This window comes from Ambystoma mexicanum, chromosome 5p (genome assembly GCF_040938575.1).
Source record: "Ambystoma mexicanum isolate Mex_15411 chromosome 5p, UKY_AmexF1_1, whole genome shotgun sequence".
Taxonomy (NCBI): Eukaryota; Metazoa; Chordata; class Amphibia; order Caudata; family Ambystomatidae; genus Ambystoma; species Ambystoma mexicanum.
The window spans coordinates 886,985,879-887,012,297 of record NC_090930.1 but is presented as its reverse complement, the minus strand read 5'-3'; the positions used below and the strand labels follow the sequence as shown (position 1 = coordinate 887,012,297).

The following is a 26,419-nucleotide window of genomic DNA, read 5'->3' as shown; positions in this document are numbered from 1 at the left end:
AGTGGGTTGGACACTTCTCCGGAAGTGGAATTCAGTAGGCCTGAGCCTGGGGCTCATGCAGAGTCTTCGTACAGGAGGCTCATGACGAGCGTCTTGGAGTATCTGGGCTGGTCCAGTCCTCCTGAAGACGTTGTGCAGGATGATCTGACGGCCATTTTAGATCAAGGTCCGTCCTCTGACCCTGTTTTGCCATTTCATCTTACCTTGCAGAAAAGGGTGGCAGCTGTTTGGCAGTCCCCGGAATCTCTTCCGGCTGTTAATAAATCTTTAAATAAGAAATACTGCCCTTCCGTTAGCGACCCCAGCTATTTATCTACTCACCCCATTGCCAAGAGTTTTGTGGTTCAGGTGGCTACGGCTACCTCGAGGCAGGCGGCGTACCCTACCATCCTTCCGGATAGGGACGACAAGCGCTTTGACGGTGGGCCCGGAAGGTATTTTCTGCTGGGAGCATGGCCTTGAAATCGGGCAATTCCACATGTGCCTTGGCAAGGTTTTCACACACTCTGTGGAATTGTGTTTCTTTAGCGGCTGAGCATATTCCCGAGGGGGAAGAAAGGGATGGTTTGCTTGCTCTCGTGCAGGACGGCAAGGATGCCATGTGGGAATCCCTTCAGTCGGATTTGGATACGGCCTACAGTGTTAGCCGATCCATGGCTGCGAGCACCTTTATACGCAGATTTGCGTGGTTGCGCAAGTCGGGGTTTGCTCCGGATGTGCAGGCCTGTCTTCTGAACATGCCTTTTGATGGCGCACATTTGTTTGACAGCAAGGCTGACGAGAGCCTTGAGAGGTTGCAGACCTCAAAAGCTGCGGCGAAATCTTTAAGCGCTGCAGTGCGTTCGTCCTAGGGGACAGCAGTGGAGGGGAGGTTCTTTTCGTCGCTACTCCTTCTTTGGTAGCACGAGAGGGGCCGCCAGTCAAAGGGGCCAGCGAAAAAGTACCTGTGGTACTCTGGGAGGGGGGGTGGAAATCGAGATGCCAAAGCCGCTCAGGCAGCTGCCTCTTTGCCTTCAGGCACTACGGCAGCCGCTTCCAGTCAGTTATGAGGCCATGTCCCATGGTTCGCCGGTTGGGGGCAGACTGTCTCAGCATCTCGAAGAGTGGCGGGCCATTACTTCAGATGCGTGGGTTCTGGATACCATAGCCCACGGCTACTCCCTTCCCTTCCTTCAGCGGCCTCACGACAATCCACCGGGAAAACTCTTTGAAGCTTCTGGATCCGCTCCTTGCGCAGGAAATCTTGTCCCTGCTGGAGAAAGGCGCTATAGAACTAGTGTCTGTAGCGTAGAGGAACAAGCGACGGTATTCCCCCCTTATTTTTTGATTCCAAAGAAAGACTGGGGGATTGAGACCCATCATGGACTTGCGTTGGTTAAAAAAACTTCTCCTGAAGGACAAGTTCAAGATGGTCACTCTTTCTCAAGTCCTCCAGGCCCTTAAACTTCAGGATTGGTTGGTGTCTCTGGACCTCAAGGATGCTTACTTTCATGTGCCGATCCATCCTGTGCACAGACAGTACCTGAGGTTTGCGGCTGGCAACTCGCACTTTCAGTTTCGGGTCCTGCCATTCGGATTGACCTCCGCCCGAGGGTCTTCACCAAGCTCATGGTGGTGGTGGCAGCGTACCTCTGGTGAGGGGGGGTTTCACGTCTACCCCTACCTAGATGACTGGTTGATCCAGGCGCGCTCTCCTGAGCTAGCGTTGGATCATCTCGGTGTCACCTGCCACACCATCCACAGGCTGGGCTTCTCCCTGAATTTCAAGAAGTCGCATCTGACACCTTCCCAACAGCTCCAGTACATCAGGCTGTATTATACACGTCCTTGGGGAAGTGTTCGCCTCCCAAGGTAAGGGCTCATCACCTTGTGCAGATGGTGTACAAGTTTCAACATGCCCAGAGTCTCCCTGCTTTCGAAATCTTAAGGTTGCTCGGCCTCATGGCATCCTGCATTTATTTGGTGCCAGAGGCCAGACTGCGGATGAGATACCTGCAGTGGGCCCTCAAGATCCAGTGTTCACAGTTCTCTGGAAAGATGTCGGATCCCGTATAGATTCCACTCTCGGTGTCCCAGGATCTTCTGTGGTCGGACAACGAAGGGAACCTGATGAGGGGGGAACAGTTTTGGCAACCGTGGCCGGAGGTGACGGTAGTGACGGATGCTTCCTTCACAGGATGGGGCGCTCATGCCAACAATTTGACAGCCAGAGGTCATTGGTCTCCGTCGGAGTCCAAACTCCACATCAGTCTGTTAGAGCTGAGGGCCATTGGGCTAGCCCTGAAGGCTTTTCTGCTTTCTGTCCGGGGGAAGAGTGTCCTGATCATGATGGCCAACACAGTGGCCATGCATTACCTCAACAAAAAATGGGGGGTAGGGTCACTCTTGTTGTGCAGAGAGGCAATACAACTCTGGTTCTGGGCCATCCAACAGGACATTTTTATCTCAGCAGTTCATCTGGCAGGAGACGAAAATGCGGCGGCGGACGATCTGAGCAGGCAGAGCACGATCTCTCACGAGTGGGAGTTGGCTCGGGAAGTCCTTCAGGAGATCTTCGGCCTTTGGGGAACCCCGCAAGTGGATCTCTTCGCCACCAGTGTCAACCGGAAGTGCGAGAAATTCTGCTCAAGGGAATTTCCTCCAAGAGGAGCCTTAGAGGACGCGTTTGTGGTGGATTGGTCATTCCCACTGTTGTACGCGTTTCCTCCAGTCCCCGTCATTCCTCAAGTGTTGCGGAGGTTATGGAGGTTTAGTTCCCACATGATCCTCATTGTTCCAGATAGGGCCAGGAGAGCGTGGTACCCGGACCTTCTAGAAATGTCCATCTGCCCTCCTCGCTGTCTTCCCTACCGCGAGCACATGAGGGGATGGGGGTGGTCAGGTTCTCCATCCAGAGGTCAAGACTCTTAACCTTCATGCTTGGTATCTGAAAGGTTGAGGTATGAGGATTGGGACCTCCCGGATGACGTGATGGAGGTGTTGCTTTCGGCCAGGCGGCCTGCAACTAAATCCCTGTACCATTGCCGTAAATTCTGCGACTGGTGCAGAGATCACAATGTTGATCCTTTTCAGTGCTCCATTCCTATGGTTTTGTCTTTCTTACTTTCTTTGGCCCACAGGGGCCTTCAAGTGGGTACCATTAAAGGTTACCTGGCAGCGCTGTCTAGCTTTAAGCGCTCGTCTGAAGAATCTTCCTACTTTAAGATTCCTTTGATTTCTCAGTTTCTTAAAGGACTGACTAATGTATTCCCACTGTCCCCTTTCCAGGTGCCGGTTTGAGATTAGAATTTGGTTTTGAAATATCTCATGGGTGCTCCGTTTGAACCTTTGAACTCTTGTCCTTTGAGATTACTGTCCTTCAAGTCTGTGTTCTTGGTTGCGGTTACTTCCGCTCACAGAGTGAATTGCAGGCACTTTCATCTAAGCCACCACAAGGACAGGGTTGTACTGAGAGCACTTCCCTCTTTTCTACCTAAGGTAGTATCTGAATATCATTTGAGTCAAAAGGTGGTTCTTCCATCTTTCTATCCTCCTCCTCATCCTGGAAAGGAAGAGGAGCGGCACCATCGGTTGGATCCTAGGAGAGCTCTGAGCTTTTACATTTCTAGGATGTCCAGAGTCAGAGTGGACGATCCACTCTTTGTAGGATATGCTGGACACCGTTTGGGCCAAGCTGTTACCAAACAGACCTTGTCCAGGTGGATTATCCTCACCATTACGGAGTGTTACTGATTGGCGGGTAAGCACCCTCCTGACGGGTTGCGAGCTCATTCCACTAGGGGCGTGGATACTTCCACCGCCCTACAGCGGGGGGTTCCTATTAGGAACATTTGTGGTGCAGCTACATGGGCTTCAATCCACACCTTTTTGTTAAACATTACTCCCTGGATACAATCCATGGTCAGGGTATGGCCTTTGGTAATGCAGTTCTTTATTCCGCAATCTGATTGGATACTCTAAATTCTTTTTCCCTCCTCCATTTACTGGTACTGCTTTGGGAGTCTCAAAGATGTGGGATACGTTTGAGGACACAATGCATTCGAAGAACAAGTTACTTACCAACTGGTAACGTTGTTTCAACTGGACGTTCCTCAAACGTATTCCACATCGCCCTCCCAGCCTGCCCCTCAGGAGAATTTCCTATGCGATTGCAGCTTCCGTTTCCGCAAGGTTAAGTGCAGTTAAGCAGGCATGAGACTGGTGCTGCACGTTCTGAGGTAAAATACTTAAACTGAGGCTAGAGGCGCTGTGCGTCTTATTTATAACCTCCTGTGACGCCGCCCTCGACAGAGGCCTTCGAGGGACATTGACCCAACGTCATCGACGCAGGACGCCCTCTGCTGAAAAAGTTTACGAAGTGCACAGCTGTGGACATTACATGTCAAAGATGTGGAATACGTTGGAGGAACATCCAGGCGAAAGAACGTAACCAGTTGGTAAGTAACTTGTTCTTCTGTGTTAAACGAAGACCTGGGTTGTTCATTTCCGTTCTTTGCGCTGTTTGTACTTGGTTGAGTAATTCCACAGGGATTGACTGCGTTCACCCCTTTCTTATTATCTTGTTTAAGGTTGGGGTCTTTCGTTCCCCTGTCTCCTGGGATGAACGTCTGGGCAATCGCGTAACAAATGTTTATTAGACCCGTAGTACATGCATAGACCCGAGTCCTTTCGCCTCTTCTGTTCACTTGCTGCGAGTGGTCCTCTGGCTGTCCCGATTTGCATGGGTTCTTCGGATGACTTCTCTCGGGTAACAAGGGTGAGGGTAAGCTAGGAAGAGGTATAAAGGTTTGTGGTCTCTTCTTCTCCGCCTTTCTCTCTGACATGCAGAACTCTATCTGTAAAACCAGAGACACGAGTTCCTGGAATGAGGCGGGTCTGGCTACTCTGGCTAATTCGTCCTTAATCTCTTTATGGAGACCGCGCCTAAATATGGCTTGTTGAGCAGTCTCAGGCCAACCAGCTTCCGTAGCAATCTTCTGAAAACATTCCACATAGGTTTGAACATCTGATGATTCCCTGGCGAATGTCTAGAAGGTTTTCAAAAGTGGAGTGCAGGACTTCTGGCCGCTCAAACCTGTCCTTAAATTGTTTGACAAACGCGACATAGTTATTATGTACTGGATCCGTATTGGTCACTAGAGGGCTAGTGTAACGCTCACCTGATTCCCGTAGAGGCGCCGGTCTTGACTGGGCGTATATCGTATCTTCAAAGGTGATGTGTAACACACAGCTGGCTCTTTGGGCTGGACCTCTGTGCACTGTATGTCTGGCTCGAAGGGTAAGATGTCTGCAGATAGAAAATGTGGGATTAATGAACTGGGTTATTGAATGTCTCTCTCTTCTTCCCTTTCTCTTCTCCTGTAGAACCCCAAAGGTTAACGCTCTCACCTTAGGTAAGTGAACGCCGTGCTCTCCATCTGCCTCGAGGCAGGGTGCTGTAACCAGTTTCTTCACTGGATAAGGGGAGCAGGCCTCTTGACTTCAGAGGACTGCTGTCCGTCGTTTACTGCACGAACTGTAAGTTTCGAGTAATTCTAATGTCTTTAAAGTCTTTAGTAATGATGTCTCTTGTTTTGCAGGGTTCCGGCGATGGCGGATGGCGGGCTGAAGTGAGTTGAAGATGGAGCCCGTGTGATGAATAGAAGCGCCTGGAAGCACGTAAGTAAGCGCTTGTTGCCTGCTTCACGATGCGCTCTAACTGTCTTTTTATTTTGCAGGTACAAGTTCGGGGCGGCTGCAGGGTGCCAGAATACCCACTGGGTTAGATGTGGAAAGGAGTAATGGCACGTGAGTATTAAAGTTCCCCAATGTCTTTAAACGCACCTTGTTTTGTCTTTCAGATGCGGGATGCAGCGCCGAAGGCCTCCGGAGCGTGCAAAGAGTTGGTAAGCTTTTGTCTTTCAGATGCCGGAATGCAGTGTGAAGACCTCCGGAGCGCACAAAGAGTAGGTAAGCCTTTGTCTTTCAGATGCCGGAATGCAGCGCGAGGCGTTGGTGACAGCCGATGGACCAGGTAAGTGAAGAGCTGTCACTGAAGACCGTAATGCTAACCTGTTCTTTCTTGTCTTTATAGGTGTTGCTGAAGACTGGATTCAGAATGGTAAGCCTTTTTCCTTAGGCCCAGGATCAGATGCAGAAGACACGATGAGCGTTCTGCTGCTGAGGATGCAGAATAACGCAAAGCAAGATTCATCCATCGGGTGTGATTTAAATAGCCTCCTGTAGTGCTTAGGTGTCTCCTTCCACAGCCACGCCTAGGTAAGAAAAGAGTTCCTGCTTTCCAGAAGAGTTCCAGTGTTCTGAATCTAGGGAGTGGCTCCTGCCCCACCCAACAGGAAAAGTAGTTCCAAACAGAAGAGGATCAGAGACTCAACTGGCAGGCAAGTAAGTAGCATGGTCTGCTGCAGGTAAGTCCATCCAAGCATTATGAGCCCGGCGCTTCCAGCGCTGGGACTGGGCATATTTATGAGCCTGGTGCCACTGGCGCCAGGACTGGGTCCAAAAGGTCCCAATTGGGACTGGTTGGCACTCGGAACCTGGGTTATGGCTCTGCTTCCAAGGGAGTTGGGAAAGCCCTGACCTTTTGGAAGCAGAGATCATGACAGCTAGCCCAGGCCAGGGCATTCCCTATGAGGTTGGAAATCAAAAATCCTACCTTTGCTCGATGCAGCTCATAGGACCTTGGGCGAAAGGTCAAATGAATCATGCAGGCATCCAATAATTCCTTCATCTTCCTATGATTACCGTCCTATTTGCCACATGGCACAGATATAGGAGGTAGGTCTCCTCTGGAGTCATCTCTCTGTTGGACTTGTTGTCGCAGAGTAGTATTATCTGCTCTTAATGACTGTACTTTGGCTGTGAGAGCCTGGATGGCATTAACCATTTCTTGATATTGTTCAAGGCTGGCCATGTTTTCTAGGCGTTGCAATCTCTCAGATTCAGCAGGTTTGATAAGTGTCACTGTACCAGTGTCACTAGCCCACTCCTCACCTGATTCTGTGTTGAAGTCTGATGATTCTTCTCAAGAAGTCTCAGCTTTCCTTTCTCTCCAGGCGCTGTTGGTTTTCTTCTCGACAATCTTGCCCTTCTGTTTGAAGAGAAAAGGGCGTGCTCCCCCGGAGGCCACTTTGCCTGTGAGGCTAACTGCCCGGAAGCGGGGACTCCGGGGAGCCCACCCCAGACCAGGGAAAAGCCTTGCTGAAAAACCCTGGTAGTTCTTGTAGGCTGGGATCGTCGAGTTTGCAGAGTAAAGTGTTCTGATTTTCCTTGTAAGCGGACTTCAGGTTCCAGCATGAAATTTGATGGAAATCCTCTCACACACATGCGTGAGACTGCTTGCAGTGGAGACAGTTTATGGAGGAATGTATGGTAAGGCAGCAAGAACCCACCGTCTCAAGAAAAAAGGAAACGGTGAACAGCTGCGAGGCAGCGGAACGGAACGCTGTGAGGAGAGCGGCATGGAAGAGCTACGAGACGCAGCTCGGGAAGCAGAAGGAAGGAAGGAAAGAAAGCAAAGGCAGAATGGCCGCTAGGAAGCAGTGTACACACAAGCAAATACAAAACCGCTGAAGAGCAGAGAGGAAGGCAACAGGGGAGTGAGGAAAAGGGCAAAAACAGGGTGAGCCCGAAGCAAGCGTTGATTCACAACCATACGGCAGCAAAGAAAGTTGCAATGCGCTGGTCTTCTCACCTGTTTGCTAATTGTAGTCAGTTGGGTTGAAAGACTAGACCGGGGAAAGCGTTCTGAGTGATAGGAGGAGTCTAGTCGTCCTTCCATCTCGTCCACCGGTCCCATAGCTTCCAGGACCGGTTTATGACATGTTATCACTTGTTTTCTCAAGTGTTTACACAAAACATTACATGCAACAAACACCATTAACCCTCCATAGGTAGCATTTTCTGTAAAGTTGTGAATTGACATGATTCATGGATGAGGGTTTGAGGGACACTTTTTTTTTTAGTTGAGGGACACTTTTTTTAGGTTTCCGGGCCCATTTCTTGTCCCAGTCCAGCCATGCATAGGACAGCCCCCTTAGCCTCTCAGAAGTCCCTCATGCGTGTTAGGCAGAAACCTGTGCAGTTCCCTCTGGGACCACTGCAAAAGATTTAAGACTACAGGTGTTTGGCAGTAAACCCACTTGGTAGCAGTCTGTACCACACAGATTCACTTGGTAGCTGTGGCTGAGTATTCACAATAGGTCAAGAGCACACAATAGAACAAGTAAACACTGACCAGGGCTTGGTGTAAAAGAGATATAATTATTTATTTAAAACCACGTCTAGAAAAACACACAGGCACTAATAGTAAGCAATTCAAAAACACGGTCACTAAAAGATATACACTCCCTTAAAAGAATATTAGACAAGTCTTAAGTAAAGCCCCACTTATTTTCAGACAGCGGTGAGCGCTTAACGTAGATGGCACTCTAATAGTTCGTTTTAAAAAGGGAGAGAAAAGCAGAGAACAAATTGAAACAGATCCCAACACTTTTACAAGAACATAACAAGAGAGGAAGGCAAAGTAAAACCGTGAATTCAGAGTCAGTAGGCCGGATCCACTTTAAGAGGATCGAAACGAAATGTGTCCAAGGTCACACGGTTGCAGTGCACAAAAGTCTCGTAATGGTTCAAAAAGGAGTTGGACCAAAGAAAGGGACCAGTTAGAGGGTCAAGGCGGCCAGCCCAGTCCAGAAGGTTAAGGAGTTATTATTACCTTGTAGCAATCTTTAGAAAGGGAGGCCTGGCAGACACGGTACCTTAAAGTGGTGAGAACACTCCAGCGGGGGCAGTTGTTCCTAGCAGCGGATGCAAGTCGGTGCTTCGTCCGGGGGAAGAGAGGATCTCGTCGTGGAGGAAGACAGGAGTCCGTTGCACTGCCAGGGAAGAAACCAGCCACAGAGTTTCTCGGGTACAAGGAGCGGTCTGTTGATTTGCGGTTCAGTTGTGAGTGGCCATCCGGCCACCGGGGTGCTTGGCACGGGCAGTTCGACCACAAACCGGTCTGGGGTGCAAAGAAAGAAAGGTAAACTGGTTGTGCCCACCAGTCAGGGGAAGAAGCCTCTCCAGCCGGGAGATCTTCTCTGTCGTCGGGAAGTGGTGAGTCGGTTCTGCAGGGCTCCACCGGTGGTGTCGTCTTGGTAGGTCGGCTCAGCTTCTCCCTCGTCGGATTCTCCGGTCCTGTGGCGACTTCTGAAGTTTCAGTCTCCAAAGCCCTGCTTTTATGCAGCATACCCCCATTCACTCAGCTTAGCTGTCAATCAAACATGCTAAGTGGTGAGCCGGCCGGCTCACCACTTGGGCCAATCAGACAAGAGTGCGACTTGAGTTACCAAGGTAACTCAGTCTAGGGTGTCTAAACCCCCTCCCACACCCCCTGTGGTACCCAGACAGAGTGGCACCACTTTTGGAGGCTTCTGTGGAGAAGCCTGCCAAAAAGTGGAACAAAGGGATCGACTTGGGTTGGAGTCACAGAAGAGAACACAAACGCCATTTTAGAATCGAGTCTTGGCAAAAAATACCAACCGGAGAATTAATATTAATTAAATAAACCGGCGGTATGTTCGAGGCTATGAGAATTAAATAATTAAAGTTGGTAGCCTCGAACAATGGGAAAATCCCATAGGGAAATATTTGCGGTCGAATATAAAAAGTAGTTTCCACTGCCACCAGCTCGATCAGGGGGGACGGAGATGTGCCCCCTCGACTAACAGACCCCGGGGCAATCGAATTGCCCCGACCAGTACGTCCACAATATGATGGTTTGTACTGGTTTCTGTTAATCATTTGGGACTATTAAAGCCAATGGTGACTTTACATGCCCTGGGAGACAGTAGTCCTTCCCAGGGTATGGAGTCTATGGTGGGGTGTCACTATGACACCCCTGTGTTACTGCACGGAGGGTGCTGTGTAACACACATAGGAAAAACACATGAGACCCTATGGAGTAAAGGACCCCATGGCCCATAAAACACATTACCAATCAAAGGAATACCATAAATCATGTCCAAGAGTGGGAGAAAAAGAGTCTCACTCTTGGCAGGAGGAAAAAAAAACAAACTCCAGAAATCCAGCAAAGCTGCTGGGGGACTCACTAGGTTAGGAAATTCAGCCTAACGAGAGAATTCTCCTTAACAATGCGCAACCTTTGATTCCTCCTTCAGTTAATTCTTGGTGGGCTGAAGGCAATGCAACATCTCACCGCAGGTCAACATGGGCAACCTCTGCACCAAGTGACTGGCAGAAAAAAGCGATTTTTAACTTTTACACCCCTCAAGGAAAGGCTCAGCACATACCTGGGGTTCACAGGAATCAACTACAGTGAAGTCCTAAGCAATGAAAGCGTACAGAAACAAACCTGGAGAGAGAACAGCAGCTGCCACTCAACCATTGAAGAGTACATTCCAGTGTTGGATCAAATATGGGGCTTCCCTTTTTTTAAATACTTTTTTCCAGGAGAAGAGATCTACAGTTCCCTGGCCTTCGTGCATGTTCAGCCCTATCCTGTACCTATTGGACTGCATCCATTCGAACCCTATATGTGAGAGTGAGTGGGATGGAGGGACCCTACATGAGAGCGAGCTCCCAGGACTGCAAAGGAGTTTTGGGGCTGCAAGGTGGTAGTTTGGAGATGGTGAAGGGGAACACCAGTAATGAGGTCCTGGAGATACCCCAGAGGTTGGGGGGTGGGGGGTAGGGAGGGAGAGAGGGAGAGAGGGAGAGAGGGAGGGAGGGAGTGAGGGAGTGAGAGAGGGAGGGAGGGAGGGATGGAGGGAGTGAGAGAGGGAGGGAGGGAGAGAGAGAGGGAGACCCAGTGTTTGGGAGGAGAGTGAGGCCTAGAGGTTTAGAAAAGATAAGGTGTGCAAGAGGGGGAGCGAGGAGGGGACTCAGCATTTGAGAGGAAAGTGAGAGCAACCACAGGTTGAGAGGAAAGTGGGATTAAGCCAGAACTTTATGGGAGAGTGAGACACGCAGAGGTTGGGTGAGAGAAATACCCACACGTTGGTGTTGGGGAGAGACCCAGAAGTTGGAGAGAGGGATGGAGGGCGAAAGAGAGAGACAGACACTTTGGGGAGAAAGAGACCATGATGTTTGTGGTGGGGGGGGGAAGAGCAAAAGACCCATTGGTAGGGGAGGGACAGTGAGAAACCCACTCACAGGTTGGCAGGGTTCAGTGACACAGAGGTTGAGAATAGTGAACGAGATGCAGAGGTTGATCAGAATGAGAGACTGAGAGGTTTGGAGGAGAGAGAGACACACACAGGTGTTGTTGGCAGTGAAAGAGAGAAGCACACACATAGGTTGGGGAGAGAGGTAGATGAGAGGGAGATAGATGAGAGAGAAAGGGAGGTACACGAGAGTGGGAGGTAGACGAGAGAGAGAGAGGTAGACGAGAGAGAGGTAGACGAGAGAGATGGAGGTAGACGAGAGGGAGGTAGGCGAGGGAGGGAGGTAGGCGAGAGAGGGAGGGAGGTAGGCGAGAGAGGGAGGGAGGGAGGTAGGCGAGAGAGGGAGGGAGGTAGACGAGAGGGAGGGAGGTAGACGGGAGAGAGAGAGAGAGAGAGAGATAGACGAGAGAGAGAGAGAGGTAGACGAGAGAGAGAGGTAGACGAGAGAGAGAGGTAGACGAGAGAGGGAAGATGGTGGGGAGGGAGGGAGGTAGGTGAGAGAGGGAGGGAGGTAGGTGAGAGAGGGAGGGAGGTAGACGAGAGAGGGAGGTAGACGAGGGAGGGAGGTAGACGAGGGAGGGAGGTAGGCGAGAGAGGGAGAGAAGTAGGTGAGAGAGGGAGGGAGGTAGGCGAGAGAGGGAGGGAGGGAGGTAGACGAGGGAGGGAGGTAGACGAGACAGGGAGGGAGGTAGACAAGAGGGAGGTAGACGAGAGGGAGGTAAATGAGGGAGGTAGACGAGAGAGATGGAGGTAGACGAGAGAGATGGAGGTAGACGAGAGGGAGGTAGACGAGAGAGAGAGAGAGAGAAAAAACACAAAACACACTCTCTGGCATTAGAATGAAAGAGTAAGAACGATAGGCCAGGGAAGGGGCAGTGGGGAGGACCACGAGGATGAGCGGAGAGTGAGAGCAAACCAGAAGTTGTGAGGATAGTGAGATACCCAGAGTTTGGGGAGAAAGGGCTACCCTTGGGGGGGGGGGCAGAGAGACCCAAAGGTTTGGGAGTGAGAGGCATACTCTGAGGTGAGAGTGGGAGAGATGTACACAGAGGTTGGGAGGGAGAGAGAAAAGGGCCTAGAGGTTGGGGGCGGGGGGAGGTTGGTGAGGGATAACAGGAGGGTTCCAGATTTAGGGGAGTTTGAGGAGAGAGAGGCTGTAAAGTTTGGGCTGGGGGAAGAGAGAGTGAGTGTTTGAGGTTGATGAGGGTGGACCATGAGACACTGAAACACTGAGAGGTTGATGGGAGACAGCGAGAGAGACCCAGAGGTAGAGGCGAGAGAGAGAGGCAGATGTTTGGAAAGAGAGAGACACAGAGATTGGAGACTGTGTGAGGGGGAGGTGGTTAGAGAGAGAGAGGGGCACCTAGAGGTTGCGAGAGACCCAGAGATTGGGGAGAGAGAGAGCACCAGAGATTGGGGAGAGAGCACAAGAGAGACCCAGAGATGATTGGGGAGGAGAGAGGGGGGGAGAAATGGAGGGAGGGGGAAGGAAGGAAGGGAGGGAGAAGAGAAGAGAAGAGAAGAGAAGAGAAAGGACCCGGAGGTTGTCAGGGAAGAGAGCGCGAGAGAAAGACCCAGGGGGTTGGCGAGAGTTTGGAAAGAGGGGGCGAGAGACCGACAGTTTGTGAGAGAGTCCCATGGGGCAGTGTTAGAGAGAGGCCATGGGGTTGGTGAGAGAGCGTGAGCCAGAGGTTGGGAGGACAGACATATGGGAGGAAAGACCAAGAGGTTGATGGGAGTGGCAGAATGAGAAACCCATGGGTTGCTGAGAGAGGCCCAGCAGTTGGGGGAGTAAAGGAGGGGAACCAGACATTCAGACGCTGGGGGAGAGACGGGCAGATCCAGGGGTTGGGGAGAAGAGAAAGTGAGGGACTCAGAAGTTGGGAAGAGGGAGAGGTTGGAGAGACAGAGAGGGAGAGCAATAGAGATACCCAGAGGTTGGAGAGTGAGGGAGCGGGAGGGACTCAGAGAGAGATGCACCCTGAGACATTGCAGAGAGACGGATAGAGACCCCAGAGATTGGGGGTGGGCAGACCCAGAGTTTGGGGATCTGGACCATCTCGTCGCTTGGGAGTTTTTGCTGCATTTTCTTGCATCATTTATTGTGGGGAACATGCCCTTGTACCTCTCTCCCAGGCCCCTCTGGCCTTTCCTCCACACAATTAAAAATGTTTATTTAATCCCTAGCCCACCCCCCTAAAGAATGAAACAATAAAAGCGGCAAAATGGCAGTTTCACCAAATGCCGTGAAAGGGCCACAACAGGGTGGGTGGGTGCTGAATTTGGGAAGAGGGAGACCCCGGGGTTTTGGGGGGGACCCAGAAGTTGGAGAGAGGCTGGAGTGAGAGAGGGACCCAGAGGTTGGTGAGAACGAGAGAGGATATAGGGACAGAGTGGGAGACACAAGATAAAAAGAGGTTAGAGAGGGTGAGAGGGACCCAGAGTTTAGGGGCGAGAGAGAGGCCCAGAGGTTGAGAGGAGAGCCACCCAATTATCATTATTATGGTATTTATTGAGCGTGGACCTAGATTAGAGCGATTTGCAGTCATACGGTGAAGAACGCATGGAGGGAAGAAGAGAAAAAAGGAGCAGGGAGCTAACTGGGAAGGCTGAGGGTGGGCAATTGGCAGCAAGGGATGTACTAGCAACCGGGAAGGGGGGGGGAGTGGGAGCACATCACTGAGTCTTGGGTAAGGTGGAGGGAGTGCAGCGTTACAATTACTGTATATGTTTCTCTTAACGCAAGTGCGTGGTAGTACCAATAATACTGTAGAACTGTCATTAGTGTCAAACTCTGTAACAATTGTACCGTGAGCAACTACCACTGCAGCAGTGGTCTTTGAAAAGTGTGTTTAAGTATTCCTTACTGTGTTGGTTAACTGAACTAAGTATTTAACTACCTTTCTTGTGTAAATATAATAAATGTATATATTTTAATCTAACATTTTAAGTGTAAGTGTTGCTTTGGACTACTGTACTTACTGTGTTCAGTGTACTTTTTTTTAAAAACAATTTTTATTGATTTTCTAATAACATAACATACAGACATTTGAATCGTTACCGATGGTAAATCATAGTATTTGTTCACACACCCCCTCCCAAAATTCCTACCCTTCCCCCCAGCCTATTCTGCGATCTCCACTCATGGTATATATTACTCATTTGAACTTCTCTTTACAATTCTAATCAGTAAATTGTTATGGTGCATGCATATGACTTTGAGTGTCATCCCGTGTAGAGGACGACAGCTCCTGTATTAATTGTCTCCAAGCTCCTAAATCTGTTTTGGTCATCACAGCCTTGACGGGATGCCTCATGCCACACAGCTGTTTCTGCCAGCGCCCATTTCTGTAGGTCTCTGAACCACGCCCGAAGCGCTGGCCGCAGCTTGCTTTCCATCCCATCGCTATCCTGCACTTCGCCAAGATATATACTAGGTCTCTGTTTACTGACATGTCTGGCCTGTTTTGATCCAGGAAAGATTCCCAGCAAACACGCTTTGGGGGAGACCAGATCTGACGACAAACCCACATTAACTAGGGCCCGGGCCACCCCCACCCAGAGTAGGTGTATTTCGGCACAGGCCCAAAACATGTGCATCAGGTCTGCATTAATCCAGCCACATTTCAGACAGGACTGTATTGCAGCGTTCCTAAATTTGGCAATCCTCTCCGGAGTCAAGTATGCTGTGAGTGACATTTAATTGGATCAGCTGTAATTTCACGTTTCTGGACACTTTCTTATGATACCCCATAGTCCTATTCCAAGCTGCATCTGACAGCTGCTCCCCAAAGTCTGCTTCCCAACATTACCTAGTCTGTACTAAATGGTTATTTGATCTCCCCATTAGTATCTCATACAGCCTAGACACTGCGTGTCCTCCCTCAGATACATTGTAAAGTTTCTCAATCCTCTAATCTTCCACCAGTAATCCCTCTGAACCCGGCCATCTCAATTTTATTCTATGGAGAAGCAAAACATAGGTCAAATGTTGCCCCGATTGCACTCGTAATTCCGAAACAACTTCATCAAAGGTCATTGGCCGTCCCTCATTTAATATGTCACCCAATGTCGCCACTCCACTCATTTTCCAATGTTTCCTAACATGCAGCCTAAGCTGTACATTGTCCTTTTACAGCATCACCAGTGGAATCTGGGTTGAGTATGGGTTGGGTTCAGTGTACTTACCTACAGCTCACATCTTCCTCCTATGAGCCTGACTGCTCTGCCACTCTACCAAAGTACCTTAAGTAGTACAGACTTATAGTAAGAGTTGGGCATCTGTATGCCAAGGGATAGTTTTATGAAGTCTTCCCTCAAGTGGACTTTAGCAAAATCCCCCAACACTGGTGTTACAGCTGGTGGGATTGAGCAGTGTTGGATTACATTGACTCCGTTGTACCTGTGTCCAAATAATCCATCCACAAGGCTAGTTACTATACTGTGAACTACATAAAAGGGAGCAAAAATGATAAGCTGCCCTTTCACCAGCTACCTTTTAGCTAGGAGTTTTTCAGTCGGAGGAGACTCTCTATGGCTATGTTTGAAGCTGATGTTTGAAGCTGATGTTTCATAGTAACCATGATCACTACTGCAGTAGCTTGAGCGCATCTGCAAAGAAGGGGGAAACAGCATTTTAAACAAAGCTGTCGCACATGCATGGAGTGAAAAAGGTCCTTTCCAGCCACCCACCTTTGGGACTAGGGAGGTGAGTCTGCTAAACTTAACACCCCATGGGGATAGGGCACGCAGGATCCCACTGGGGGCATTTCCCCCCCCCCCTTCAGCGGACAGATAATTTCCAAATTGGAATATGTGTCATCATCCCTTGTCTTAGGAGTATAATAGTTGTATTGTTTACATGGGAATTGAATTGTACAGGGGTTACTACTTCCTTTCTCAATGACTGGTATGGTTTCTGACCCTTCACATGTACCGCCCATAGTCCAGACCAAAGAATGGAGGACAAGCCCAACCCCTTGTTGTCTGGAAGATAAAGATCCAATCAGCAGCAGAACAAGAGGAAAGGAGAGAAGCCTGCAGAGCTTCACGAGAGAGACCTATTCCTTGGGGGTGTGGCAGATAGAGGAGTGCCAAGAAGGCCAAGCTAAGAACATCAAGCAGCGCAACAAGTGAGCTGAAGACTGGGCACCGCAGCAGAGTCCGTATCCCGCAACGGAGAGGAGCCAGCTCTGCCTGTTGCGGAGAACCCAGGAGACACTGAGGAACTGACGACCCCAAACTCTGCCGACCTCCGAAGGAGCACTACAAGGGGAAAATAGTTGCACAGTGGTACCAGGGAGGCAGGGTGGTGTGACATCAAGCAGACCTCAAGGCGAGCTAAGAGCAGGAAAACACCAAGGTGGAGTAAGAGCAACAAACTCCCAAGTGAGGCGAGAGCTGCAAACCCCCAGGGTGGTTTGAGAGCCACAAAACTCCAGGGCAGGGTCAGAGTAACCAGGGCCCAGGGCGGGGCAAATGCAACTAGAGCCCAAGACTGGGTGGAAGCAGCCAGATCCCTAGATCTGGTGAGAGAGATACGACTCCAAAGTGGGGTGAAAGGAACCAGGGCCCAGGGCACACTGAGAGAAACCACACACCAAGTGTGAACCCAGGAAGGTGAATAGAACCGAAAGTAGCTGAGTGGCGCAAACACCATGCAATAGTGTTATAAAGAAGAAACCTGGTGTGGACTTAAGAACCAGGGCGGTGCAAGGTGTCCTGTAACTGAGCTAAAGTATTTACCAGATAGACTGATCAAAGACTGTTCCTAAGTGTTAGATGAAGAGACTGAACAAAGACAGTTGCGCACCCCTGGGACAGGGTGGTGGAAGAGACATTTTGGTGCCTTCTTCTTGAACTGTGCAACGGGGCAAGAAACCCCTTCTTTGTAATACAGAGACATAATGGTGGGGTCAGAAACCAGCCGCCATTCTATCATTTGGGCAAGAAGCCGTACTTGTACCTTTGTTTAAATTAGATTATTTGTAGTTGTATGCGGTAGGGACAGGGATCAGGTTAGGTTGGTTTTCTGGACGACAGACTGACGTTTATTTGTAGGACATCCTGACAAGCACTCTTTTGACTCCTTTTCTTATGCATATGGCCAAGAAAACATTAGGACAGTTAGATTATTTTTGATGTTCAAATAAAGAGCCTTGTTATTCAAAATGCCTCCTTTTCAGTGTCTTGATTCAAACTTACCACATAGACCATTTAGGTTCCTTGGCATTTGCAGCACAAGCCACTTTCCTGGATTTGTGTCCTCACACAGTCCCCGGACCCTCTTTCCTTGCATTTAGGTGCAGGCTTTCCAGGGTCCTGTAATCCTGCACAATCACTTCCCACAAGTCCTGAGAAGTCAGCTGATCGTGGCCTGCAGGGAGCTAGGTAAGGGGTTCCTTAAGCACCCTGACTTAACCTTAGAGACCTTACCATTCTTTCTACACTGGCGATACTTTCACTGACCCCACCTTTTTCCTCCTCCCACTGTCTCCTCCTAGCTACTTCCAACTCCTCCTGCCAACTCTTGTAGAATTGGATCTATGTGATCACTGCCCCGCCCATAATGTGGACTCCCATTATGGCGCGGCGCAGTGGGCACATAGATCACTGTGCCCCGCGTCCCCCTACCTGCTAACCCCCTATCCACTTATCTTTACTGCGGCACACACAGAAGTGTGCCGATGTTTCAACTGTATCCCTGCGGCGTCAGTTCGGTCCCACTAACGTGGGTCTGAACTGGCATCAGGGTCCTTTTTTCTTTTTTACTTTTTGATGTCCCCCGCAACCTCTGACCTCCATTACTTCGACTAACGGGAGCAGGGGATTTTTGTATGGTGCAAAGGCGCCGTATTAGGTATAAGCGACATTATTAAGTCGCACTAATTGTATGTTTCTGTAGAATTCCCCAGAGGGATTATTGTAGTCCTTTTCCTCCTGCTCTATCCATCCTCCCTAATCTCTTTTCCTCTATTTATGTAAAATGAGACTAATGGGGCCTTGGTCTTCTCAAAATCTTCCCAGACTCATGTCCTCTTCTGATATTAATCTAACTCTTGGTTAGTACCACTTTCACTACTTCATTTACTGTCTTCTCCTACCTCCTCCATACAATTTTCCCCAGACACTAGTTCTTCATTGTTACTCCTGGTCTCTGATGCTACCTACTCCGGTCAGGTATTTTCCCCTGCTTTCCCCACCTCCTCCTTCACCTACTTAACTCCCAGCACCTCCTTCTGCCCACTGTCGCTCACTGCCATTAACACCTCCCTCTTCGGTCCTGCTGTAGCTGCCTCTTATCTCTCCAGTTCACCTGTTGCCTCTTTCCTCCTTCCCTCTGTTATCAGTACCACCCTGATCCACGTCAGCTTTTACCTACTCCCTCCTTTCCTCTGTTACAACTTTCTCCTAATCCACTCCAGATTTTTGGCCTCTCTCCTTTCCTTGGCTGTTAACACTGCCGTCCACTAATCTACTCCTTCAGTTCTTGCACCGCCTCGTCTTCTCTGTGACCACGTTGCCAGTCTTCTTCAGTACTACCATCTTCTAGTCTTCTTCCCCCCCTTCCATTCTCCACCTTCACCAAATACGAAACTCCATCTTCTGCTACCACATTCTGACTCAGCTGGCTCACTTATGTAGGGCTATCACTCCTCCCCTTTTTTGGAACTTCCACTAAGGGTCTTTACCTGTGAATGGAAAGAGCTGAGGGCTGTGATTGGTTGTGGCCCTAGACTTCCTGTGGGTCAAAATTGGCTTGTTGTGGCCAGCCTATTGTTGTATAGATCCTGTAGACCATTTTGGAAACTATTTGGATATGGTTACTCAGGGTAAAATGTTGTGCCTTGGTCACACCTGTAACTAGGTTTTGGCGAGGTAAGATTGTTCTGCAAGAGCTAGTGGTGTTTACTTTGTTTTCCATGTTCCTCCTATGTTTCCATTTAGAGCTGCATCAACCACAAAAGTGCAGACAGATTAGCAAAGCCGGTATAAGCACGCTCTGAAGAAAGAAATGGCAATATTGTAATTGCAAATGCCACACCTCCACACCCCTTCTAAGTCAGTATGATAGGGGCAAAATTCATCATACGATCATCTGAATGTCAGGGCACTAGCCGGGCCAATAGTTCAAAAGTGTCAACTTGCCTCATGTACGGTCATCAAAAGCACATTGACACAGGAGAGACTGCAAGTACTCCTAACTCCGGTTATCAGTGTTTTACCCAGAGATGGAAGCCATAATTTAAAAAATTTCCGTCGACAGTGTGAACCTTTTTGTTTTGGAAAAACCGATTGATGAGACGCTAGAAAATAAAAAAGCTGAACAAGACAATGCACACACTGGGGGCCATTTCATTTTGCAAGATCTTGGTTACAACAGGGTTTGGAACCCAGCATGCCACTAGATATCAGGCCTTTCAGTTCTTCCAGACTCCACAAAGTTTATGGCAACAAGCTTAGTTGATCCCACTAACCGCAGGGGCATTACTGTACAAACAGGATAAAACGAGAAAGGGTAGAAGGGGTGGGGGTTGAACCACAAAAGGCAGCTCTGCCACATAAGTGACTTGGACAAATGGAACCCCTCCTATCATTATCGAAGTGGTGGGTGCATAGTACTTCCTCAGTTTCATGTGGGTGATTACATGGCCACCCTAGACATAACTGTATTCTTTCATTTTTCCATGTACACATCCCCAAACACTGCAAATACCTGCAATTAAAGGTACCTACATTGAAACCTATAATGCTGTGCACTGCACAGCACTATCAGTTTAAAGTACAGCGTGTTGGCATAATGTCAGCACTCAGTGTTTACAGAGGTGTTGTAGTTAGTGGCAGCGCATCTACAAAGGCAAGTCGTGCATGTATATCCATACCTAGATGGATGGCTGATACATGGGAACAGTTCAAAACAGTATGACATGTACATGCTGCACACAATCCAACTGCTGCATTAAAAGCATAATCAAAATTGTACCAAGCACAACCTACTGAGAGGGGTCAGAAATACGAGACCCACTGCACAGGTAGAGCTTTCTCACAAATTGCCACTTTGTTAAATAAAAAGGGGGGAGACAAACACCTATCTTTCCCTAGCCTAACAAGGATATCCCTACCTAATAAACTAAGACTAAAGAAAAACAACCTAATGTCCAAAAAGTATGACCCTCACATTTATTTACACGCAGAAATTATATAGGAATTGTTTGGCTGTTTTAAACTCCACAAAATAACATATAAATTCACACTGAAACATTATAATCATGAATCCTTGTGACCAGGGTTGAATTCCCTTCCCCTGGATCAATTCGAGATCCTCTGGAACAAAGTTCAGTTTCAAGAAAGTTTTGTTCAATAACAAAGTTCCTCTCAATATAGGATACAAAGTCTTTTCCATTCAATATAATCATCCACTTGGCAAAGTTACTATCTAGCTTTCAAAGGTTTGTTCACAGTTCAAAGCAATTGTTAATGTTTCCACAACCTCCTGTTTGTTAAACCGAAAGTCTTTTTCTCTAAACATGAATTCAAAATTCAAATGCCAATGTACGTTTCTTCAAAGGCCAATCAATTGTTAGCATGTCATACTTCTTCTTTATACATAACACTTTAGTCAGGCTGATTCAGGATGATTCATTCTATATCACTTTCGTCAGGATGGCGCATACAAAAGCAAAAGTTTCACTTATGCAACAGTTTTTCAAAGCAAGATGATGGAATTGACACTTCTTTTCCAACACAACCTTTTTACCACAACCACAGAACCTTAAATCATCATCATCATCTTCTTCTTTCTGGTATACTCGCCTTCCAGGACTAACTACAATTGGTCCCTTTCCTGGTTTACTTGCCTGCAAGGATAACACTCCTACTACTACAATTTGTACTCTGTGGTAAGGTTTGTTCCAAACTCTCCACCCTGGAATCATCAATGGGGAGATTTGAACCAGCAACTGCTTCCTGGTTGGTCTTTTGACTTCCAGCACAATTGGCTTACATCGTCTTCAAAAATTGATATTTCACAAAAGGATAACAATTCTCTTGTTAGGTCTATTTGCCATAGATAATGCAGGTTACAGTTCTCTCCGCCTTTATCCCTTTTACAAGGAGGGCTTTGCTCCTGCTGCCTTTAATTTCGAGCTTTTGGCTGCTGACAATTCTGGTTATCATTCTCTAGCCCTGAATATCTTTTCCTAGGAGAGTTGCACCCGGTTTGTTTGCATTTCACTTTCCTCTGGCAATGTGGGTTGCAAAGTTTCCTTATTTGAAATCACTTGTTATGAGAGTTGTGTCCACTTTGCTTTATTATCGCTTTCCTTTGGCTTTGACAATGTGGGTTATATTATTCCCTTATTAATCCCTGTTCGCCTTAATTCAATAGTTCGGTATTCAAAAGACTTATTATTACCTCAACCTCCTTTGCAGCGCCCCAGGCTCCCCTGCTTCTGGCCAACTCACTGGTATGCCTTGGGTTCTCCTTCTGACTGGCCGTTATTTCTGCTTCAGCTGCTTTGCTCTTCAGGACCCCCACTGCGTCTGACAGCTCCTGACGATCTGCTGCCACTCGTGCAGACTTTCAATGGCGCTTTGCAGCTCTGTGCGCTCTCTGGTGAAAATCCAATGCTGGAGCAGTTCAGTGTGTAGAGAGCTTCTCTCACGGGATGTCTGTCTTCAATACTGCTTCCCGCTGCGCTTCCTCTGCATAACCGAGGAGTCCCGATCGCCTGCTATGCCTTCTACACGGCGTCCTGCGGCCGTCACACCGACAATTCAGCTGCTGCTTCTCCCTGCTGCTTCCCTCCTCGCCTGCACCTGAAAGGTCTTTAAATGTTTAAGGGTCCCGTTCAGGTGTTGGCCATTATGACTAGACCGCTCACAACAGTTTACTAACTCTGGGTCCCTCTTCCTCATGTCAGTACTATGATGTTCTTGTTTGTTCTTTCTTAAATTATTCCAATCTGATTGGGTGGATCTACATATAAGGGAGGGTTTTAAAGGAGTTGATATTCTTTCCTTGGATCTGAGATCTAAACATAAGGTAGAATCATAACTACTGGAAGTTTTAATATTAATCACCCCCCGTGTACCAATTTCATGTTTGTTAAAAGGGTCTACTCATACTTGTTACTTTGGGTAATTCTGGGAGAGAGGGCTTTTCCGTGACAACATGCCTTTAGATATTTGGGCATTAGGGAAATCTCATCTTTCGAAAAGGAACACTGCTTCTCTCCTAACTGAGTTACCACTTTCCCCTGACAGCCATCTCCTCCCATGTGATCCCCCCTCCTAATTCCTCCCCCAGGGTTAGGATCACATAGCAGCTGCCTGTCCCTAACACATGGGAGGAGGAGACTTTAGGCTGGGGTTTCGTGATGATTCCGCAGGATTCATCACACTACCCATTCCCCAATTCTGCTCACTGATCTATGCATGGCACGTGAAACTAAAACCGATTCACAAACCCCAGAATACCAACATTATTTACCAGTAATAGTTTGTGATGTTTGCTAATGTTTCTTTAATAATATGTGCCTGCCCACCCGTGTACCCCACTGTAGGGAGCAGGAGTAACTGGGAATACGTGAGCCATTCTATTCATAAGTCTGCTGTTTGCAGTAAATTATTGTAGCATTGCTTGTTTTTTTTAGACTGTATAAACATTTTATATACACCCCTAATCTCATAAGACAAATGCAGAACATAAACCACCTGAAGCAATTAACTTGGAGGAACAATGGCAATATTCTGTACATGTAGTACAGACTTAATGTTACAAAACAGCCCTTTTGATGCTCAACTTTCAGTTTATGTAATACTCCATCCAAACCACTAGATGGCCAACAATGCTTAGCACGTGACTGAAACTGTTAAAAATACTAGGAACACTATTGATGGTAAGTAATGTTTTTCTTAATAACCACATTTGCTTGAGCCGTATCTTCCGAGAGCATTTAGTGGTTTGTTCATAGTTTTACTCATTGGGATTGCATAAGTACTATTTCACAGATATCTTGTTGAACTTCCTGAGGTAGGAACTGGTTCATCTTGCGTATTGTAGCTCCTATTTATGCTCATAGCTTGGATTTGTAATACACAATCTCTCTTTATCTTAAATGGAATAAAGTGAGGACAATTGTTAGGGATTATTTCTTTCTGGATAAGTGTAGCGCTCTAATTTTTACACTCAACATATGGTGGTCAAAATATGGTTGTATATTTTGCTCTATTTCTAGCATTTAATCTTTTGATTCCATGTAATGTGTATTTGTAAATGAAGGGTCTCTTCTTGTTTGTCGTTCAAACAGATACTGCAATAAGTGAGTACAAGGAGAAAAAAGCACCGAAGCAGAAATCTGCATGTACAGCTTCACAAAAGAGAAAATCAAATGCAAGATTAAAGGATAAACCAAGGTCTCAATTTTGACCTGAAGCAGGTTCCCAGCCTGAGAAGTCACACTTCAAACTCGGCATGTAGGCTATCCCACTCCTAACCATACACAGGTGGTTGCCTTCTGGAGGCAAATGAGGCATTAGTTAGGCAGTCATCCGTAATTTTAGAAAATTCCACTAATTACTAACAACCCACATTTGTCAACATCGATTATTAATAACTAACCAATCATGAAACCAAACATGATGGGAAAGTGTCCAGAGGAAAATTATCCAGAAGCAATGACTTTCATATTTTTCCATTATTACAAGTTAAATGCTTTATTGATGACTTAAACTACAATCTGCACTATTTAGATCCTGTTTTTCCAACTCAAATATTCTTTTTCTTGGTCTTGTATTCTGCCTCCAGGGTATTCCTATGCACACTTCTGTCATTTGGTGGGGCCCCAGTTTCTTGGAGGCAACAATTAAAGGATAAGATACTCTTAAACCTATAGTAGTTCTCTATCATGGGTGTCTTTGTTAAACCCAGAAACATTGACTAGCTTTGTCTGTGAGCTCGATCTCTGAACACTTATTAATGTCAGTTTAATTTTTATATTTCAAAACAAACTAATCCTATATAGCGCCTTTATGGCTTTCCATTGATTTAAAAACAAATACATCTCCATAAAACATATTTTTGCTGTTTTTAAACGGACATGACAATGTCTGTGCCGTTTAGAAAATAATAGAGCAGTGAATGTAATGGGCACCTAGATTTGACCAGAGAAAATGTGCTGCTTTAAGACAGCCAAGCTTCACGACTATCTTGTTCTGCAGTGCAGTAATACTTTAGCCTCTTTATTTTTCTGTTAGAAAGCAATAAAAGGGTACATGTTAAGCTAAACATACTCTTTAGCCCTGGATTCATTGTGAGAAGGGAGGGCTGTTTACGAATTTAATTAAGATGCCCATGATAAAAATGTAGGATTGCATGCAAGTACCCCTCCATGAATACATTGAATCCTCCCTCACATTTGAATGTAAGCAGTAATGCTTTGGAAACATGGGGTCAGACATCCTAGTTGCTGCGTTACACATTTCAGGACCTGGGGTATTTGTGAGAATAGCAGGAATAGCCACTTGTCCTCAAAGGAATGGGCACTCAATCTACTTAGATTGACTTACTTGCTTTCGGATAGTGTAAGGAAACAACGTGCACTATGCATCTTGAAATACATTTCTTGGAAGCTGTCAGGCATGTGTTTCCTGGACTCTAATTCACAGACAGCTGTTTTGTTCCTTGGCTTTCCTTGGTTCACTTTAAGTAGTAATGACCAGCTCTGCATACATCAAGTGTATGTAGGGATCCCTCAGCTAAAGATAATGGATTTAGACAAAAGGGAAATCGGGTTGGTTAATGTGTAAGTCTGAAAAATGTAGGTGGATCTCCAAGGACTGCCTTGTTCCCAAGAAACAGTGTATTGTAATTGATGACGACAAAAGCCTACATTTCACTGTCTCTCCTAGATGGTTTTATCAGTCCCAGAAAGTTGGCCATCTAGGGTAAGTGCTGTGTGTTTTGTTTGATCATAGGCTTATAACGCAGACCCAAAAGCCTAGTTGTGACCATGTTTAATTACAATCGGAGAACTCCTCACAGTGGGTAGACTTTCTTCAGACACTGGGAGACACGAGATAGCGATTTCCACTAAACACTAATAGCTGATAAACGAGTGGCATGTTGTGGTATCATGGCCTTTCTGTTGACATCAGTAGAAATTCTCCAGCATGGGGTCTTGCATGGATCACATGCTCATAAATATTCCCTGTCGTCAGACTGGGAATCCTTGGTAAAAGAAAGCAGTTTTGCTTTAAACTCTATAGCCTATCATTGTCTTTTGGGTTACACTGCCCCAAGCCAATGACACTTGTCCTCCTAAGTTCCAACCCTGGTGGCGATCTTCAGATTTTACCGTACGTTTCTAGTGTTGCGATTCCTCGTGCTTCGCCCCTCAAAGTTTGTAGGTTTTTTCCTGTTTTTGCTGTTTTTATGAAGAAATCTTCAATTTTTTTTCTTCGTTCACCGTCACACAGTGACAACCAACAGCGCGGACACGCTGCTGGCAAAGAGCTGCAATAACTGTCAAATCATCAGCCCGTGGCCCCAACAGGCCCAGGCTTGGGTCTGCACTTCGACCATGGCAGATGCAACGAAGAAGAGCCTCTTTAGGGCCTGTGAAACCTGCAGCCTGAAGAACATCTTCGTCGAGGACCGGCTCCTCAAGTACCTTTGTCTACACCCGGACCACGACGCGGACGGATGCTCCATATGTCTATCCTTTTCGATGAAGACCAAGAAGGTTCGCCACCAGAGCTTAGTGGCTTGGATCGAGGAAGGGAAGGCCTCTGACCCGGCCTCCGGGTGCAAGCATGCCTCTTCCATGACGGGCAGTCACCATGAGGATAATCCCTCTAATAGGAAGAGGTAGAGGTCCTTTGAGTATGCTTCCTCTGCGAAGATCCAAAAAAAGGCGAGATCCCACACTCGATCAGCATTTTCGTCAGTGGTCTCTGCGGCTGCGGGACCACATTCTGGGAAGGGTCGGTCACCGGCCTGTTGACTGTTAGCCTATCGGGTGGTGGGTTACCTCTGTCTGCGAGGAAATCGCTGACACCATACACACACAGTTCTCCATCATGGGGTCTGGCATGGATTCACATGCTCATGACTATATTCCGTCGTCAGGCTGGGAATCCTCAGTAAAAGAAAAAATCAGTTTGTTTCATTTCTGAACTGTCTTTCTACTAATAACCAATAACTGGTCTCTGGGTCATACTGCCCCCAGCCAATGGCTACCCTCTACCTA

The 26,419-nt window shown here is 47.5% G+C and overlaps 1 protein-coding gene across 5 annotated transcripts in view; it reads left to right on the top strand.

Moving 5' to 3' along the window:
• C5PH7orf57 (chromosome 5p C7orf57 homolog) overlaps window positions 1–26,419 on the top strand; it is a 709,483-nt gene that overhangs the window by 588,395 nt on the left and 94,669 nt on the right. For 2 of the 5 annotated variants that reach the window (XM_069613326.1, XM_069613325.1), the window contains one exon: window positions 23,480–23,585. The exons of 2 other annotated variants lie outside the window; for them this stretch is intronic. In XM_069613326.1, the coding sequence (XP_069469427.1) occupies window positions 23,480–23,585 (106 nt within the window). The remainder of the gene's footprint in view (window positions 1–23,479; window positions 23,586–26,419) is intronic. One more of the 5 variants, XM_069613327.1, reaches the window with a different exon arrangement.